General features: G+C 36.5%; 2 protein-coding genes across 4 annotated transcripts; one reads left to right on the top strand and one right to left on the bottom strand.

Moving 5' to 3' along the window:
• The first annotated feature begins 5,889 nt into the window (after window positions 1-5,889).
• On the top strand, window positions 5,890-8,758 carry LOC144562015 (transcription factor TCP20-like). Its single transcript, XM_078311140.1, has 2 exons — window positions 5,890-7,243; window positions 8,510-8,758. Exon 1 carries the CDS (start codon window positions 6,106-6,108, stop codon window positions 7,003-7,005), a length of 900 nt encoding a protein of 299 aa, XP_078167266.1. The 5' UTR covers window positions 5,890-6,105; the 3' UTR covers window positions 7,006-7,243; window positions 8,510-8,758.
• A 1,926-nt stretch (window positions 8,759-10,684) lies between these two features.
• LOC144562014 (uncharacterized) lies at window positions 10,685-19,191 on the bottom strand. 3 transcript variants are annotated; one of them, XM_078311139.1, is made up of 12 exons: window positions 18,698-19,191; window positions 18,018-18,080; window positions 17,598-17,665; window positions 16,500-17,270; window positions 16,207-16,303; window positions 16,051-16,119; window positions 14,636-15,289; window positions 13,590-14,419; window positions 12,064-13,042; window positions 11,891-11,954; window positions 11,522-11,637; window positions 10,685-11,391 (listed from the first exon to the last, which is right to left on the bottom strand). In XM_078311139.1, exons 1-12 carry the CDS (start codon window positions 18,759-18,761, stop codon window positions 11,075-11,077), a joined length of 4,092 nt encoding a protein of 1,363 aa, XP_078167265.1. In that variant the 5' UTR covers window positions 18,762-19,191; the 3' UTR covers window positions 10,685-11,074. The 3 variants fall into 3 exon arrangements, 2 of the variants coding, with proteins under 2 accessions (XP_078167265.1, XP_078167264.1); XM_078311138.1 differs by having other exon boundaries at window positions 11,522-11,661; XR_013513954.1 differs by lacking the exon at window positions 11,891-11,954.
• Between the last annotated feature and the right edge of the window lie 779 nt (window positions 19,192-19,970).

The following is a 19,970-nucleotide window of genomic DNA, read 5'->3' on the forward strand; positions in this document are numbered from 1 at the left end:
TACAACAAATTTTAGTTAATAATTATATTAAAAAATATTATTTCACGTTACTAGAAAAATATTATAATGGTCATTCATAAAAGATATATATAGGACGATCGATGAAGTGTATGTCTGTATAGCCTAGCTTATATATCCTTATAATTATCTCCAAACAAATTAAGATTTAATTTAATATATATAAGCTGATAGGAATAGCAACTTGTTTAAATATATGGGGAGAATTAATTTCTTGAAAATAGAAAATCACAATTTGACAGGCACTGCCAAGTTTTCAGAAGAAAAAAAAGAGGGGGGGAGAGTGAGACCGGGGGAATAATCAGAGCGAGATGGGGAACATGATTGGGACCAATAATTAATCTAGTGATCGAGTAATGAGTAATGAATGAACAAATGATGGATCCAACGATGTTTCACCATGTGAAGTTGTGAACAACATAAAGAATCCACCTGTCCATTTAGAATATGAGTCACTTCCAAGCGAGGCAACTACTGGAACAATCATGGCATGCTAGGAATGTTGGTTTTTTTTATAAAGAATAAATATCAAAAAATGTTAATGCCTCTAGCCATTTTCTTTTTGGCACCAACACCACTTTTTAAGAATAAATATGAAAAATCTAAAATTCAATATATAAAGAAAAGATCGTCAAATATCACCTTCATAAAATATATTATGAATTTCAAATTCTAAAATAATTAAGCAGTCACATATGTTTATTTATGGGACTCTATTTTTACAAAAGAGAAAAGATTCTCGTCCACACTGTTCTGTCCACGATTTGTCCACAACATTATCCATTTTGAGTTTAACTGTTATTAACGGTTTGATTAACTATCCCCACTCAAAACTTTCTATTTAAAACTTCTCTCTCCTCATTTCTAGTAGTTCATTTTCTTGTTCATTTTCCATCTCTTTTCGTAAGATCCAAATTCGACCTGCACCAACGGCCTTCTTCCGGTGGCCTCCCCTCGATGGCCTCCTCTCCGACGGGTCTCCACCGACGGCCTCTCCTTTGATGGTTCTCCTCTCCTCAACCCCGTCCCTCCAACGACCTCTTCTTTGGCGGTCTCCTCTTCGACGAGTTCTTGATCGTGCAGATCTGAACGGCCTCCTCTCCTACAGTTTGTTTTTCAACGACAACACCACTACTCGATGCTCGCCGGCACCACTACTTGCCGACGCTTTCTTCTCTCCGACGGACTTCTCTGGCATCTCTCTTAGATTCTAATGGAGAGAGACAATCTAAAAGAGGCGATCTAGATGAGAGATCTGGTGGAGAGAGATGAGAGAAAGGCGATTTGGAGGAGAGAGATGAGAGCAAGGCGATCTGGAGCATAATCGGGTTGTTTTACAGTATTCACCTTGTTGTTTTACAATATGCATCTTGTGGTTTTACAGTATTCAAAACAACTTATTTATTTACTAATCTATTTAAGTTTCGTTCCTTGTATTGATTTGAATTGATAATCACGATTTCCTTGCTTCTATTGAAGTTTCATTTGAATTGATGTAGTCTCAGGCATGTATGCATTATATGAACTTTGATTTGAATTTTAATTGTATCATTTACTGTTCAATAACGAATATCTCATTATCTGATGGTCTGATTTGAAATGCATAGTTCGTTTTCTTTATGTCGTTGTTTTGAATTGTCTGATGTACGAAATTACATAATTCTATATTTTGTTTTACAGTATTTGATTTCACCTTCGAAAGAAGAACACGATAGGATTTTTTCGTCTATGAAGTAGTCAATTAACTCATACCACTTCAGATCTGGTGAAATATTTAGAGTATTTTTATTGGATATAGTTCATAGTTTTACATGATATATGCACAATTTTATAGTATCTATTATTATTGATGTTTACAGGTTTACATTATATAGTTCACAATTTGTCATGATATAGTTCACTGTTTTACATGATACATAGAGTGCTTTATAGGATATAGTTCACAGTTTTACAGTACCTACATGATATGCAATATTTTACAAGTTATTGATGTTTACAACATATATGCAATATTACAGGATCTATTTAATAGTTTTAATGATTTAAATTTCCAGTATTTTTCTAATAGATTTACATGATCTACACAGTATTTTACAGGATATATGAATCATGATATATTTCACAGACAGTTCTATGATTTTCACACAAGTAAAAAACTTGTAAGTTTATTCTGTAATAAATCTAATTTGTTGCATTGTTTATTTGATTTGTATGCAGGATGATATCTCGAAAGAACGTGTGGTTCTTGTGATGAGGCTTTTTACTCATCCCAGCAATATTCACAGGAGGTTGTTAATGTAGAAGTTTTATTTTTTTCATAGTTTGTTTGATACTATTTTGGATGTTGAATGATATGCTTATATTTGGTATTGTGTGGTGAATATTATAGATGTGTTGAACATATGCTGTTGAACTGATGTGTTTTGTTAAGCAATTGTGTATTACAGTTTGGAATTGTTATATTTGTAGTTAAGATGTATCATTTTACAGTATTGAGCTATTATTGTTTTTATTTTTTGACTTTTTATTTTGAATGTTCTGGATGTTGTATACATGCAATTGATTTATAGTTTAGATATAGCAATTTTACATTATTGGTTTTTGTATGTTATATGTTTTGTTTTTATAATTTAAGTTGACAATTTTATAGTATTGCAATTTTATTTTATCGTTTTTATCTGCTTATTTTATATAATTTTTACATTTTGTTTTCACAGTTTAAGTTGACAATTTTACAGTATTGAAAATTGAAACTTTTTAAATTTTATTTAATCATTTTCATCTACTAATTTTACATTGTTAAAAATTTATAGTTTTTACGTGTTATTTTTACAGTTTAACTTGATATTTTTACAGTATTAAAAATTGATATTTTTTAACATTATATTTTATCGTTTTCATTTGTGAATTTTGCATATCTGTAATTTTATAGTTTGTACATTTTATTTTGAGTGAGTCTATGGTACTATGCATATTACGATTTGGCACCGTGTTATGGCTCTATATTCGAGTTTTTAAATCCTAACGGTCGATCCAAACTGTTCATCTTGTTCTCCATATTAATATGTGTTTGGAGACCAAATTTTATATTTTTTGAAATTTTTTTACTATTTTTTGAAATTTATTGAAAATCACTGTTTTTGGATGGTCCAGAATTTTCAGATCAAGTGATTTTCTAAATATCTAAAAAAAATAGTAAATTTTTTTTAAAAAATGTAAAATTTTTTCTCCAAACACATATTAATATGGAGAACAAGATGAACGGTTTGGATCGACCGTTAGAATTTGAAAACTCGAATATAAAGCTGTAGCACAGTGCCAAATCGTAATATGCATAGTACCATAGACTCACTCCTTTATTTTTATAGGTAAAGTGATCAATTTTACAGTATTCAATATTAAATCGAGAAAAAAAATAAAAAAAAAAATTTGAAAAATTTAATTTTACCTTTTTATTATGTTTTTTTGTCAAAATAACTGCTAATAACTAACATTAACTGTCAATAACTTTCTATAACTGCAATATTCGAAAGTATAGTTTGAAAATACAATTTTTTTGTCCTGTAGTGCAAGTTGCAATATGTTTTTAACTATCATGGGACCACTTCAAATAGTTGCTGGATGTTTTGTGATTAACTGATATATTTTATGTAATATATTGTATAACTATACAGCATGTAGAAGTAGTTTTACATTATTCGCGCAAGTCAAAGCTATGGACAAATGGTGGACAAAATTATGTGGACAATTAGACGCTTCCAATTGTATGAGAGCGCACGCTGTGTATTTTTTTTGCTTAAAAAACAGAAATTTGAGCACTCGGCAATGTATAAAAACTACAAAATAGATCATCCAACATATATGGTTTTTGTTCAAACATGCCAATCCAACAATTCAACTAATTCTAGTTTGCACATTGCATTAAAACTTTTTGAACGGTTGCATATTGGGTTGGATATAATATGGTATCATTTTGTTAGTAACTTGATCTCATGACTTGTTGTATTCAAACGCTTGATATCAATACAAAATAGAGTCAGGCTAGTATGACATCAATGTCATTTCAGTCTATATAACACAAACTCTAAAATCTATTGAATCAACTTCAAACGGTAAATCCAAACCATTGAAACCCATCTATTTCATTAGTTACACATTTACATGCAAAATTTATAATTTTTCGAATTAATTTAGTATCAAGTCAAGCGGTCAAATGTGTGAGTTTTTAAGTTAATTTTAATGCATTCATTTTTTAACATTTTTAACTGTTTGATTTGATACTAAAATAACTAGAAAATATTAAAAAGTTGCATGTAAAGACATCACTCATAAAGGAAATCAGTTTGAACAGTTTAGATTACTCGTTTGAAGTCTATCCAATCAATTTTGTAGTTGGTGTTATATGACAACGATGTCATACTAACCGAACTATATCTAACAATTAATTACACTTGAAAAGGTCTTAAAACAAGAAAGTGTGAAAAAATATGAATTTATTTTTGATTAATTTTTTTAACTATCTGAACTATATGAAAATTTACCTCAAGATATTTTAACGAACAATTTTTTTTTTTAAAAAAAAAAAAAAAAAAAAAAACTAACGGATAAAAGTCTGTGCTAAATGTGGTTGTCGGTAGAGAATATGAACGCATTGACATGTCCCATGAATAGTCAGAAAGAGAATCCGGACAGACAAGTATCTGGTAAAATAGAAATAGAAAGCACGGCGAGCAGATCCTCGAAAATGTGGAAAAAATGTCGCGCTTCAAGACTGAAACATTAATTTGATCCTGTTAGGAGCTGTGAAATTTGCACATCTTATCTTCTACTGGAATGCTTATTGAAAAGATATGAATGAAATGAAATTAATGAATGATCCAGTTTATACCGTGCAATGGTTGTTGATGTGGTAGTTATCGAAACTAATAAATTTGAACTATTAATTCGGTCCATAAACATAAAACATGCCTTGCCTCCTCTAGACTCTAGAGTCTAGTCCATCCTTCATCCTTATTATGTATTGTATGTCAAAACTCAAAACTCTTCTCTTCTCCGCACAATAAAACCTTCACCCCAACTCTCCTCCGTTCCCGCCTTACAGTTACAGAGAGAGCACACCTTAAATAACAATTTTCTTTTTATCATATTAATTATGATGTAAAGCTCAAAAGGGCTCACTCTGCTCAAGAATCAGCGAAGCTGCATTGCCTTCGCCTTTCAGATTTTTCTATTAAAATAAAATAAAATAATAAATGATCGATAGGTGTTAAAGAAATAATTGTTTATCTGTTGCTTATCACACTGCACCAAATCTTTAATCCTCCTTTTTAGTTCCAACAAAAAAAATTACTACCATTGTAAAACTAAAACAAAAGGCGCCTTTATTGCCTTCCCAAAACGAGTCAAATATGTTCATGCATCTTTCATACCTCTTACAAACGATTCCCACGACGGTTAAAAGTAAAATTCCAAAAGTCTTTCACTTTTACTGCTCTCCATTCGACCTGGAAATGGAGATTTTCCATGTGGTCAATTGGACTTCTTATTAATAGAAGAAACTATAGTCATTATTTGTAAAATCATGAAATGTCATAATACAAAATTGTTGACTGCATATGTAAACAGCATACTTGTTGAAAAACTGTTTAACATTAATTTGAAGCAACATATTATATCTCACTGGAGAAGAACTCTATTAGTTTGCTTATTTATTTATTTATTTATTTTTTTCCATCTCAAAAGGAAGGTAAAAATGTAAAATCCCCCGAGAAAGGCATGCAATGCAAATGCAAGCATGCTCAACAGTAACACTGTCAAACCCAAAAAGACCTACTAAATAAATATCGGACACAATTAAAAAAACCCTAGAACAGAGCACACCACTAGAAAAAGTTGGCATCTTTGTTTCCATCCATCCCCTCAATACCAATATTTTTCTCCTCCGCCTGCCTTTCAACTCTCTCTCTCTCTCTCTTCCCTCCCCCCTCTCTCTGAAAGAAAAAATCCAAATCCGCCCCACTTCTCTCTCTCTCTCTCTCTTCCTCCCCCACACGGCCACACATCTCTCTCTCTGACTCTCTCTAAGCCATGGACCCAAACCCAAAAAGCCTCCTACCCCACAAATCCGACCCGGCTTCATCGTCCACCCAAAACACAGCAAACCCCCAACCCTCCTCTGACTTACAAGTCGCCTTGATTCCCATCCAACCCGACCCGCAAGCCCGCAAATCCAATAACTCGAACAACCAATTAGCTCCAAAGAGAACCTCCAACAAGGACCGCCACACCAAGGTAGACGGGCGCGGGCGCAGGATTCGCATGCCCGCTTTGTGCGCTGCTCGCATCTTCCAACTAACTCGTGAGCTCGGCCACAAGTCCGATGGCGAGACTGTTCAATGGCTACTCCAGCAAGCTGAACCTGCCATACTAGCTGCTACCGGCTCAGGCACTATACCTGCATCAGCGCTTCAGTCGGTGGGTCCCACAGGCCTCCAGCAGGTGTCAGGTCCCACTGCACAGCGGACTACTAATTGGGGTATGATCCCGCCCAGTGGGTTTTTAAATTATCCTACTTCAGGTCAGCTTACTGGGTTATCCGGCATGGAGTTGCCGGGAAGTGGGAGCTTTGCGGGTTTCACAGGCCTTGGGGGTAATTTTGGAAACTTTGCGGCTATACTCGGTGCATCAACTGGTGTTCCACATCAGCACCACTCAGCACAACAGCATCTCCCAGGGCTGGAGTTGGGCCTGGGAGCACAAGACGGTACACACAGTGGAAATATGGGACCCGGCGTCGGTGTGTTGAATCTAAACAACAGTAGCAGTACACAACATATGCTGAACCAATTGTACCAACAACAGATTGGTACCAGAGGGGTTGGTAACAGTTCCAACAATAATGGCACTAATAATCAAGGTCGTGGCACTGGTCAAACCGGTCAGCGGCCAGAGGAGCAAGATCAAGATAATTCAGAAGACTCCGATTGATTTGCAAATAAGGAGATGGATGTGCTGCTGTTGTTAGAAAATATTTTGTAAGATATTGTTCAGGGGGCTTAGAGAGGGAATGCAGAATTTGTTATCCCATTTTAGGGTTTGGATTTGTTTTTATTTTTTTATTTTCTATCCCTCTTTGTCCTTTGGTGTGCAATTTTATTTTGAGTGAGAGGAATTTGCGAGAGTGAATGAAGGTCAAGATTTTTGGCGATTAGAAGATTAATTAGAGGTAACATTTCTTCCTGGTGTTAAAAACACTTACTTTATCTTATAATTGCAAGGCTTTTAAGAACAAATTTAACAAACTTTAGGCAGCGAGTATGATAGTTCAATTTTTACTAATAACTATTGATTGGAGAGTGCTTTGGGTGATATAAAGATAAGAAAACCATGACGAATGAAATAGACCTTTATAAATACTTTATGTTATAGTGTAGATATAGTGTAGATATAGATATAGATATAGATACAGATACAGATATCTATTTAATAATGTGGTCTTTAACTTTGCTTTTCATTTACTGAGGAAACATTCACTTCCTTGTTTTAAAATATAATTCTCGATTATTCTCTCTATGTATATTTTGTTACTATATCAAAGATTTATAATGCTTCTTTAGGAGCATTCTATTTCCCGAATATCAATTCCTAGTTAGATTCCCGCGAAAGAAATTATTTGAAATTCTTGACCGTTGATCAGATTTGAATAATTTTCCTCCCAAAATTACCCGTCATTAATGGCCTAACCTGTACTACAATTCTTACTGTTCCAGCACTAAATTTCGCACAAAGTATTTGCCGATTTCCTGCTTAAACTTTGACTCTGTTTCTTCTTTTTCTTTCTTTTTTCAGAATTACCTGTTTTTAGGTGCCCCATTCCTGTTATAGCAAGTTAGGGTCCCGACTTGTGTTCAATATTTTTATTCCAAAACTGCTCCTCATTGAAGCCCTTGCTAGAATCTAAGCATTCCTGCTATAACAGGTTATAAAAAAATTGCTACCTTGGTTTGAACGTTTAAGACTTGTCTGCAACAATTTTAATATCAATCTTGACCCTTTTCCAGAATAACATACTAAATCTATTTTCTCAATTTGAAATTTGGTCCTGCCATCCTTCATCAAATGCCCGAGTAAAGCATGTTTTTTAAATTTCAAATGTACTCGTTTGTAGTTTGTTCTCGTTTTCTGATTCTAAATATATATGATTAATTCTTATAAAAATTCCGACAACTGATTTGTCAACTTTACAATTAAAGCCTATAATGCTTTTAATTGCCGCTTATTATTGGTAAAGGTCATTTTGGATGACAACTTTCAATTGAGCTTGCTCTTGCTTATATTTTGGTCTCTTTGTGGTTTTGTTTTGTGGCCCCCTTTATATCGTAGTCTGTGCGAAGTTGCGCGATGCATGGTCTTGTAAATCTTTTTGCTGTGCATATTTGATATATGTAAATTACAGTTTGTATAACATGCTTTATTATTTGTGTAATTTCAGGTGTATATTAATAGAGACAGGTGAAGAGTCTGGGTTGAGATGTCTAATTGGTGTTTATCAAAAGGTGTGTATATATGTGAGTTCCTTTTTTTTTTGTTTTATCTTTGAATTTTAGTGTTGTTGTTTAGTAACTTATGTTTTGTAGGTGTAGGTAGTTAAATATATATTGCTATTGGGTTGTTTCTGTCGGGGAGCAATTTTTGTTTGTTACTACTTGAAATTTTATTTATTAGGCATGGAATTTAGATAGCTGGTGAATTTATTATTTTTTTTCTATATTGTTTTAGTTTAACTTGCAGGATATTTTGTTTGTGTTAAGATGTCAAAATATTAATGAATCTAGATTCTAATTAGTTTATAACTAAATAAAGGAAAGTCATATGGTTAATTCATTTCTGTACTAGTGACTTTCAGTTTGTAAAGGTCATATTATACTTGTACTGAACCTGCCTGTACAAATGCAAATTTCACCGTTTTAATGTTTAATGTTTGTTATCAGATATTGGTCTTGATTTTGTGGTAGACCACCTTGCCAACTGAAGTACATCCAAAATATATAACATATGTAAATGTGTGGCGCATAATGGGGAGATTTTGATTAATTTAAAAACTTAGTTATTTAATATTGGAATGGCATTGTTGGTGCTTTCTTTGTTGAAAAACAATTTCAACCTGTCAGGCAAAGAAAGCTTGATTAAGATGGTTTTCTAATTTTTGAGTGGTTTTCTTTCTTAGTGTCTTTTTTTTGTGCCAACACTTAGTTTAAATTCAAGCAAATAGCTGTCCTTTGTCTTGACTTTCATAATTAGGGCTAGCACATTTATAGAAGGTATGATTTAGATTTTAGAGTCAACTTTTCATGCAATTCTTTATAAATCATCAAGTGATTCCTCCAATTCTTCATTGTCATAATAAAGGGATTCACATCATGTTGCTTAGATAAACTATCATTTTCATATTGCATAATTGAACTATCTGAAATAAATTTCATATTACGTTAATTAGCAATCATGCAAAAATTTAATTTTGATAACCAAGGATTGCCTGGTTATAATTAAACAATATAGGAGGTGTAGTTGGCCATTACACTTTTTTTTACAAGGAAAATAGTATTAGAATAAGCACTGCCTGCGGTATATCTGGCAATGTAGTGAAACTTCCTTGCACGTCAATGTGAAAAATGTGAAGTTCTTAACATGATGCAAAACACACTCAATTGTGTTTGGGTCTTAATTTTCACCTTATTTTATAGTTAATATGCTAATGCGTTTTGGTGTTAAATTCGAAAGAGTTGTTTGTTTGATATTTAGATGAATAATATGGTGAAAAAAATGAGGGATCACAATGTTGTATAGGTCTTGCTTGGTACTGGAAATGTGACCTGATCTAGAGTTGTCCCAATAGAATATGAGCATTTCCTGTTCCAAGCAAGACCTATACAAGACATGCAAAAGAACAAATTAACCCTATCAACCCTGTCCAATTTGGTTGGTATGTGCTTGGTATACAAGTCCTTGTAAACATTTCAGACAAATCCCAGCAAAACATTTTCTATTTAAATATAAATTTTCAAATTAAACATTTCAGAAAAATATTAAATGAACATTAAAAATTTAGATCAGAATTTCAAATTCGGCATTCCTAAATTTCGATTCAAGAGGTTAAATTTATAAAAATAATTGCCCAGGCATCAGTTCTCTTCCGTGTCAATCTCTAAATGTAGTGAACTATGTGCATTAGGGGTGAAAACAGTATAGATAATATCTAATTCGTATTCGATCTGTATTCAATTATGTAAATATTTGATATATGAATATCCTTGTGGATTACGATACCAATATGGTTTTACATTTTAATTATTCACATCCGAATAGTAGATATATACCATATATTTTAATATATATTATATACCATTCATAGTTAGATAAATATTATTTAGTATATTTTCATATTTTTTTATATTATTTTAATAAATATCCAATCTAATACGGATCAGTATCAGCTTTGTATCCATTTACGCATGTGGAAAATGAAAAGGAATATGGATATGGTTTATCCACTATCCGCTCTGTTTTCACCTCTATTATTGTGCAAGATACATAAATCCGGAAATGAAATCAACTAATTCGCTTTGATCTTGAATTTTCTTATAATAAAAACTAATAAAAGGGATCACTAGAAACTACGATCATATTATGTCACTAACCATGCTACAAGTAAAAAAAAATTCTAAAAAGCATATAGCAAATAATTTCTACAACAAGAGAATATCTCAAGGCTAAAGGAATTTCTGAATTAGATTCTACACTAGGCTCCTGTCCTGTTCTATACAAATCTGTACCACCCTCAAAAAACATCCCCCTATCTCACTTGCTCTCTCTATACACTCATAAAAGTTGAGCTCTGCCCTTCATCTCAAAACGAGCCCCCACAAATTCATACCCATGTAATTCAGCGTATCCTCCAAATTCCTAGCTATACAAAAGAACAAAAAGAAAAACAAATGGGGAAAACAAATACCACTAGAAAAAGGTCTACCAGTACAAATCTGCACGGATGACAAGCTTACTCGTCGGGACGGTGGATCTCACCCATCATAATTCGGTTGCTATGCACCTTAAATCCTAGGAGAGAGGGGTCAATCTGGCGTCCCTTCTTCCCTTTCTTCTTGGCACCCTTCCCACCAGGACCAACCTCATCATCAAGTTGAGATGCAGGCTGTGGTGGCTTCTTGGTGCTCTTTAACATCTCTATGAAGGTAGGACCTGAGGTGTCTAATTCACCACTGGATGAAGAAGGGGGACGCAGTAGCCTGATCTCCTTTTTGGATGAGCCCTGGGTCTCTGACCTGTGAAGTCCACCTCTGGCTTCTTGCCTACTGGCTGCATTACATAAACAAGTTTCTTAGGTCTCTACTTATTGGTGGTCAATTATCAAACTTATTTATTCACTTGTCTGATAACTGTTACCAGCATAAAGATAAATGCCCCAAACAGAGGAGAGAGAGAGTACCATCAGCAGAAGTGGGACGGGATGGAGGCCTGGGTGCAGCTTGGTGCTGGTTATCAGCTTCGCTATTCTTTACTGAGCCACCAGTACGTGAATCAGTTCTCGACATGACACGCGGCCTGACATCAAGAAAGTGTTCCAAGCTTAAAATATCAAACAAATAAGAGGGGGCTCTAATATATCAATCACCATACATTAAGTAGGTTGTTTTATTTCATGTGTATCAGTTGTATGTATTGATGTTGTTGATGCACCCACTACAAGTAGAGATACTTCAAAAGCTAAATTCTGTTTTGTTTCTCAACTGGCCCTCAAAGATTGAATATTTCTATATAAAAATTACAGGTCTAAAATGATGTTATTATATAGTACCTAGAGTCGACAATCTCTTCACTGAAGACAGTAATATCCTCCCCCATTGAAAAAATTGCATCATCTACATTGTTGACATACCATAAAAAAAATTAATACATGACTACAAACATAGTAATTAATGTGCAATTCCAGTAAAAATATGCATCCAAAATATGGTACATAGTACATACCACTGCTGCCAAAAGATGCATGTCTAGCAGGAGTAGGTGCCCGAACTGGCTCTTGATCTGTCTTGATCACTGCTTCCCCAAAACTATCAAAAAATTGCGGATCGCTACTTGGAACAGAATTAGGGTTAGGGTTTCCTATCTCTTCATTTTGAAATTTGACCCTGTTCCCAAACAAGTCCTTGTCCCCAAAAGACCCAGGCCCTGAAGATGAACCAGGTCGAATGCCACTTTGCATTGCTTCCATACTAATAACTGAATTAGTGTTAGGGCTAGGGTTAGGGTTAAATATAAGAGAAGAGTCCTTGAAGGAACCATGAGGTGACTGAAGGGGCATATTTTGGTGATACATTACATCATTCAAACCCTCTTGTGGGCCCCACAGATGTGCATCTTCAAGACCTGAACCTTGTTTGTGAATCCGCATCTTACTCTCAGCCTCCAGCTGGAGCTGGTGGCTTAGGTGTGACTCGATAAAACTTCTCTCCATCTGTGCAGCACCAGGGTTTGAGTTCGGGTCTGGCCAAAACTGATCCAAGGGTCCCCCTTGTGAGCCAAACATCGACCTCTGCTGTCTCTCCTGTAACTGCCTCTCCCGCAACTGTCTCTCCTGCAACTCCAGCTGAGCTAGCGTTTGTGCAAACTCGACATTCCTTGGAGAAGGGGCGTTGTGGCCAGCATTCATAGACATGGACCTCTCCATGGACTGCAGTTGATCATGCAGAGAGAGGCTCCGTTCCAGCTGGCTGAGCCGAGACGAGCTGGTGCGATTGAGACTAGGTGCATGGTGCGCTGATGGGCCAGTCGGACGGGCCCCACGTAGCATAATCTCTTCTTCCAACCTTTGTTGTTCTTGTTGCTGACGTAAAGCTAGGGCCAGGTGTTGAGCCTGGACTGGATCTCTCTGTTGTAGGCCCAGTAAGAGCTGTTGTTCTATGGATGGAGATACCATCTGTCTTTGACTGGCAGGCCCAAATTTAGCCTGTATAAATGGTAGAGTCAAGAAGAGGTCATGTCAAATAACAATTGATGAACTTTCATGTCGAATAACATAAGTGAGTAATTTCAGAAGATTTTCCTGCTATAGTTCCTATTATCATGTCAGGTTTAGATATCACATCAGCCGCATGCCTAATAGCACAAGTAGTTATTAGCAGGCCTTTTATACTGCACTTGCATTAAACACAACTTCATCTATCTTTTTTGTAATTCGTTCTTAGTTATCTAAATGAACACTAAAAATACAAATTGTGTACATCATACAAAATGACATCATGTTTGAACTGTATGGGACAGTATAGCTTCCCATCCGTTAGTTTCAGTAATGATTAAAGCCAAACTGGCCATCATCGAGACAACCACAGACTGGTCAGACAATCTACAGTTCTTATTATATTTCAGTTAACCTGAAAAACACCCACATCCTTGTATAAAATATAGCAATCCAAAAAATATTTTCCCATGACAGAAAAAAATCACAGCTCACTACATCCTAGTTATTATTGACATTAGGTTAATAATAAAATTACCTGAATGAGCTGCTCAATAGCAGCATCCTGTTGTTGTCGCTGAATATGCTGGGCCCTCTGCAACTCATTCAGGAACTGCTGTTCTCTCAGCATCTGCTGCTCCTGCTGCCGCTCCTGCTGCAACTGCTGCTGCAGCATCTGCTCGAGAAGCAACTGCTCCTGAATCTGCTGCTGTCTGATCATCATCTGCTCCCTCCTCGCCCTCTCTTGCAGCAACCTCTCCTGCTGCAACCTCTCCTGCAATCTCTCATGTTGCAACCGCTCCTGCTGCAACCGCTCCTGCTGTAAACGCTCCTGCTGCAACCGCTCTTGCTGCAACTGCAGTTTTCTCTGCTGCTCCAGTTCATACTGAAGCTTGTACAGCTGGTCAAGTTCTGATGCCTGTGAGCGGCCACCATGTGCCCGTGCAAAAAACTGATCCTGCTGTAACTGTTGCAACTGCTGGCGGTGCAACTGTTCAGACAGCAACTGCTCTTCCAGTGTGAAATGAGAGAGTTCAAGTTCATTATGGTGCATCCTGGGTTGTAAATTTGAATCCATTAAAGGATCAGGCTTTAGGTAATTTGGAGGAAGGTTGGAGGAGAGGGGTTGCTTGCTCTGTGAGGATTCAAGTTCAGACCAAAGAAGACCAAGGGGATTAATGTTGTCATTTGATGGGGTAGCACTTCTTGGAACTTGGAGGTTGTGTTGGGAAGCTGTTTGACTGGAGTCGCCCATTTCAGACATGGCATTATATGGAGGCTCATTGGAGGTAGCCCATAGGGGTAAGTCAGTATCATCACTAGTTTGTGTGCCCATTCTGCTGTTGGGCCTCCCTACATAAATTACCTCTGCCAGAAAAAAAAAATGAGTATATATACAAACCAAACAAAAGCAGATCTGCAACAGTTCCAGGTAACTCGAGTATATATATAATGGACAAGAGGAAAGACTTTGGCCAATCTTAGATAATTACACAATTCATTTAGCTTGAGAGATAGAAAGAGAACCTTGGCAGCTACTGCCAATAATTTCAAGAAATTGAAGAGAGAGAGAGAGAGAGAGACCTTCATTATCCATGCCAGCAGAAGCACCTTGAGGCCATAGCTCATCAAATCTTGAAGCTGTCACTGAGTCAATTTGGTTGGGCTGTGGGACCCATCCAACATTTCCGCCCTCCAACGGAACCTCAGATCCATCATTAGCCAGCTCATTTTTATTTTTATTATTATGCTGCAAAGAACCAACTGGTGGTTTTGCAACCTCAGTCTCACTATTAGATACAACAGAAACCGGCTCAGGTACCTCTACCGATTGCAAATTCTGTGTCAGTTGCGGCATGACCTCACCCAAGGGCCGGTATGGGGTGCCCTCTGGAGCATCAGTGGGGCAGACCGGTAAATCCAATCCGAAGTATCCTTCCTGGAACCAGGATACAATGTCGATGCCCAGAAAAGGTCCCTGAATGCCGCCTTGTGGGTCCTGGTAGTACAAGCTCACTTCTTCCAGAGGCGGGCTAGGGCTCTTTCCAAGATATGCAGGTTTGTCATGGATGAATGGTGTGTCAAAAAGGGAGCTCGAGTCATCGGGCAGATTAACACTGGACTCAAAGAACCCTACATCCTGTGCTTCAGCTTTTGACATCTTTGGATTTTCAGTATATTCAGGGAACGAGTCCTCAACAAACCCAATGTTCGAAGCATGTTGGTTGGCACCCAGCTCTGATATTTAAAATTTGAACATTAAAAAAACAATCAGTACTTTTATAAGAATGGGCAAAAGAAATTGCCCAGAACATAAACTGTTTGACAATAGATCTCGATCAAAAATCACATCTGACATTTGCAAGCACGAGTAACAATTCAAATCTGATTACATCGAAATATGGACTCTGACATTTCTAACCTAGGCGGGACAACATAATATACAAACAGATTTAGAGACGGATATGGACAAGCGCAAATAATCATATGATATTAATTCTGTAGTCACAATTATAATGCGAAATAAAACTTCAAACTAAAATTACCCTCTATTGACCCTTGCTTCAGAACTCATACTGTATCCAAAAGATGTATTTACAATATAACCCGTTTGTATTACACACTTTTTGTTTCCCCTAGCGCTGCTTTCACCCATGTGTTAATAGTACATACCAGTTGGTACCAACTTGAATCCCTAACTTCCGACTTGCAATAACTTATCATTGTGTTTTTGTTCAAGTAATAATCATGGCAGGTGATTTTGTATGCAAAAGTTACAAATACAAGCACAGTTCAACCATAATCATATTCCATAGCTGCTGCTTTCACCCATGAGTTAAGCACACACCAGATGTTACCAACTTGAATACATAACCTTTTCACTTGTAACGGCTTTTCTTTGTGATTTTGTTCAATTATTAATCATGGCTGGTAAACTGTATACCTGTAAAAGTAAATACTGCATGAAATAGATAAATAAACATAGTTGGAAATCTAACCAGGTACAGAAATTCCTAAAGAGGTAGGAAGTGTATATTTCTCCTCTCCTAAAGCCAGGATAGTGGGTTCTGAAAAAACAATTTCATGGGATAAGCAACACAGATTGAAAAGAAGTTTAAAAAAAAATGAGAAAGAGAGAGAGAGAGAGGAGTAACCAGTGCGAGAGCTATCATTTTTCTTCAAAGGATCAGCCTTATTCATATCAATCCTGCTGCTGGTAAGCTTTCCCTTGTAGATCTCCTCCAGGGTAACCTATTATTATACTCTATTAATTATGTCTTCTAATGAATTTGATAACATTAAATGTATATTAGAGCAAATTAGTGAGCCATATATCCCACTCAAGAATTGGATTACCATAACAACATAAAATACAGCCTACATGGTACTACCAGTCATATATTGACTTTGACTACGGAAGAGATATGAAGTAAATGGAATAGCATACCTTTTCTTCATCATCAGGTGCAAGGAAGGCCAGGGGAGAGACATCACTGGGCAAAGTAACACATGGTACCGCCTCAAATCCCACATGGACATCTTCATAATTTCCCCTCACCAACCTATTCTTCCTGTATATGTCAAGCAACCTCCCTCTAGGATATCTAAAGCTTATCTTTCCCACTTTGTCCCCACCACCCCTACCAAAAGGGTCAGCACCAATTGGGCCAGCATGGCCCAAATTGGAGCTTGACCTACCACGGCCAGCAGCAAAACCAGTGTTAGCAATTGGCTCCTGACGGGTCCCACCTCCCCTCTCTGATCCGAAACCCGGCGCAACCCGATGTGTTGCTACTGGTCCCTCCTGACGATGGCGAGGCCGCCACTTATCACGCGAGTCGATCTCAGACAAGGACCTGGGCGTAAACTTCTCTGTACTAGGATTCAAGCTAGGGTTTGGGTTTGTTTCATGTTGCTCCTTCTCAGGGACATCTACAAGCTTCTTGTCCAGCCGTGTTTGAGTTTCTCTTTCTCTTTCACGATGATCATCTGGACCCCACCGAGAAGACCACTTGGTGGAGTTGCTAGGATTAGGGTTACGGGCAGGAGGGTCTGATTCTTTTTTGGGACGGTCCCCACGGCGACCTAGCAACCCAGTTTCTCTCTCCTCCTCGCGCCAACGACGGGTACTCAGGGAATTTTCTGATTCGAGTGTGCTTCTCCTGCGCTCCCTCTTGTTCTCCTGAGGCACTTCTGGAAGATTCTGCGGGCGACCATCCTGTTAAACAACCAAAATAAAAACAAAAAATTAATATACGAGTGTGATATTTAGGTATGTTATCTTGTTTCCTTTGTAAATCATTACTAGTGAGCCTATCAGCGATGCATACATAAAAAATAGCACCATTATTGGTAATGTACAGATCATTCCAGTGCAGACAATAGCTGGAGGGAAATAGCATCTACAATCAGGTGTAGTAATTACTGAATAAAGCAAGGCTTGTTCAGAGGAGTATGAATTTACTGCAAATACTTTATACTCAAACGTGTATTAATGAGTGCTTGTGTGTAAGAGAGAGGGAGAGAGAAGGGAGGAGATTTAAACCTTGATTTCAGTAGGCTTAGCATAAAGCCACTGAGGAGAGAGAGGGATGTTCTCCGAAGACTGCTGGTCTGCAAATGTATTTATTATTAGTAAGGGAATAAGATTGAATAATTGAAAATATAACAGTTGAAAAAGAAATCAATTACAAATCATATCTTCAAAAATTGAGAAACAGAAATCAGAGCCCAAATTCCGAATGGAATTATGCCTATTCAGAGTTACAGTTGCTAATATCAATCCTATAATACTCCAATCCAAATTTTAGTTTCTAATTCCAGCCTGATCTCCCAAATTAATAGGATCCATAAATCTAATCTTCTTCCAATACTTGCATTTGGAAGATCACTTGTACTTACTATTATGACACTACCAAATTATAATTATAATCAAAAACATTTTTGAAGAGAGAGAGAGATTGACCTTTAAACTCATCAACAAAACCCAAAGAAGCTTTCTCGTCATCCAAACCAACAGAGAGGGAGCCTGTGTAACAAATTAGTCAAAAAAATATATTTAATTTCCTTTTCAACTAAAATTAGAAACATAAAAGGAAAGCTTTTCTAATCTACTCGAACAAGCTTAATTCTGGGTGTGCGTGTAACCAAAAAGAAATGAAGTAACATCTGAAGGATAATTAGAGTTATACCGTCTCAATGTTAGAGGACTAATTGAAAAAAAAAAAACCTTAAAAATCATTTTGTAAGAGACAAGAGACAAGAGCCAAAGTATGCTCGTAAAATTGCCAGATTATGAAAATAAAAAAATTACATGAGCTAGTGATTTCTGATAAATTGCGAAGAAACCAGAAAAACACAAACCCCGTGTTAAAATACGATGGATCGGATCAACCTTCAACTTACTACCAGTGGATACATAGAAGATAACACAAATTTTATATGAACATAATACGGCAACGAACCTAGAAAAGGACACTAAGCAACCGTAAGATTGCAATTAATCCCTTCACTCGATCTATTCCCAAAAAATTAAATTCGAAAAAGAAATTTAGGAATCGATTAAGCAACCAAGCGCCTCTTCGTCGCAACAAATACACTTTCCCCTAAAAATTGATATAAGTGAAAAAGAACGATCGGATCAACCTTTGCTGCGGTGCGATTCATCAGAAGACAGGTTAAGCGTTCGATCCAACTTGCCTTCTGCCATTTCGAATAGAGAGATCCGAAGATTCACGATAAAAGGAATCGATAGTGAGAAAAGAGAGGGATGCGATTAGGGTTTCGATTAGGTGAGAGTCTGAAGGTCTCTAGGTGCAAACAAGAAGGGTCACGATCGAAATCTGAAGTGAGAAGAAGAGGAACAGGGGAGAGAAAGAGGGCTAGGGTTTTAGAGAAAGCAAGGGAATAGAGGAGAGATCGCGGCTGGAAGCTGGAGAGGGTTGGAGGCGAGGGAGATTACAGAGAGAAAGAGATTGGAAGAGAGAGATGAGGTTAGATTACATTTGCGTAGACAAGTTGTAAATGCTACTGTGCCTTACATGTGGTCCATACGTGTTAGGGAACTATAGCATTTTAGTAGCGCAGTGGACGCGGTCTTTCTAGCCAACCGAACCCTTGCAGAGTGCACAGCAGAAAGAAATGAGATCTGCTATGCGGGCGACCTCTATGAACCAATAATGTTCGTACGGAAAGAAGAAGATGCGTCTGACTGGTGCGAAGAGAAAAAATGGGACCCGGGCTTCATGATTGTGGTGTAAATGAACCCTATAGATCAGGTCTATTTAACTAAACGAAAGATTGTTATGAAATTCGTATTCGCAGCAGCAAAGACCGTAACGTGTGTGAGGTGGCTTGGAACGGATTCCGTTGATTTTAGATCCAACGATTTATATTAATTTTAATCATATATACTTTAGTTATTTCACCTGTTTGTGAAATATTATAATTTTATTTACGTCGTTCGAATTCGATCTAATTTAAATCATATATATTTTTCACATTTTTTTGCAACACAATTTGTGCAATGAAACTCATAACTGGCTAAATTAAACTATTAAATCAGTGGACAACACATTGCGTGCACGGAAAATAACGCAAAAGATTGGAAAGAAATGCTTATAATAAACATGTTTCATTTAATACATGAATTATTATATCAAAATAAATAGAAAAGACACAACACCTGACTGAGATTAGTCAGATTGGTGTTATTTTCTAATTTGCTTGGTCACTAACTAACAGACCGAAATAAAATCAAAGGAATCTGCACTCTCTGTGATCGATTTTGACGGAGACCTCGGATCGTTAGATCAAAATGGAATTATAATAAACTAGCTGAGCAGAAAGTTTTTTATTTATAGAAATTATTAAATTTATACGTACAAAAACAAAAATAGTACTTATATTGTAACAAATA

This window comes from Carex rostrata, chromosome 11 (assembly GCF_964058835.1).
Source record: "Carex rostrata chromosome 11, lpCarRost1.2, whole genome shotgun sequence".
Lineage (NCBI taxonomy): Eukaryota > Viridiplantae > Streptophyta > Magnoliopsida > Poales > Cyperaceae > Carex > Carex rostrata.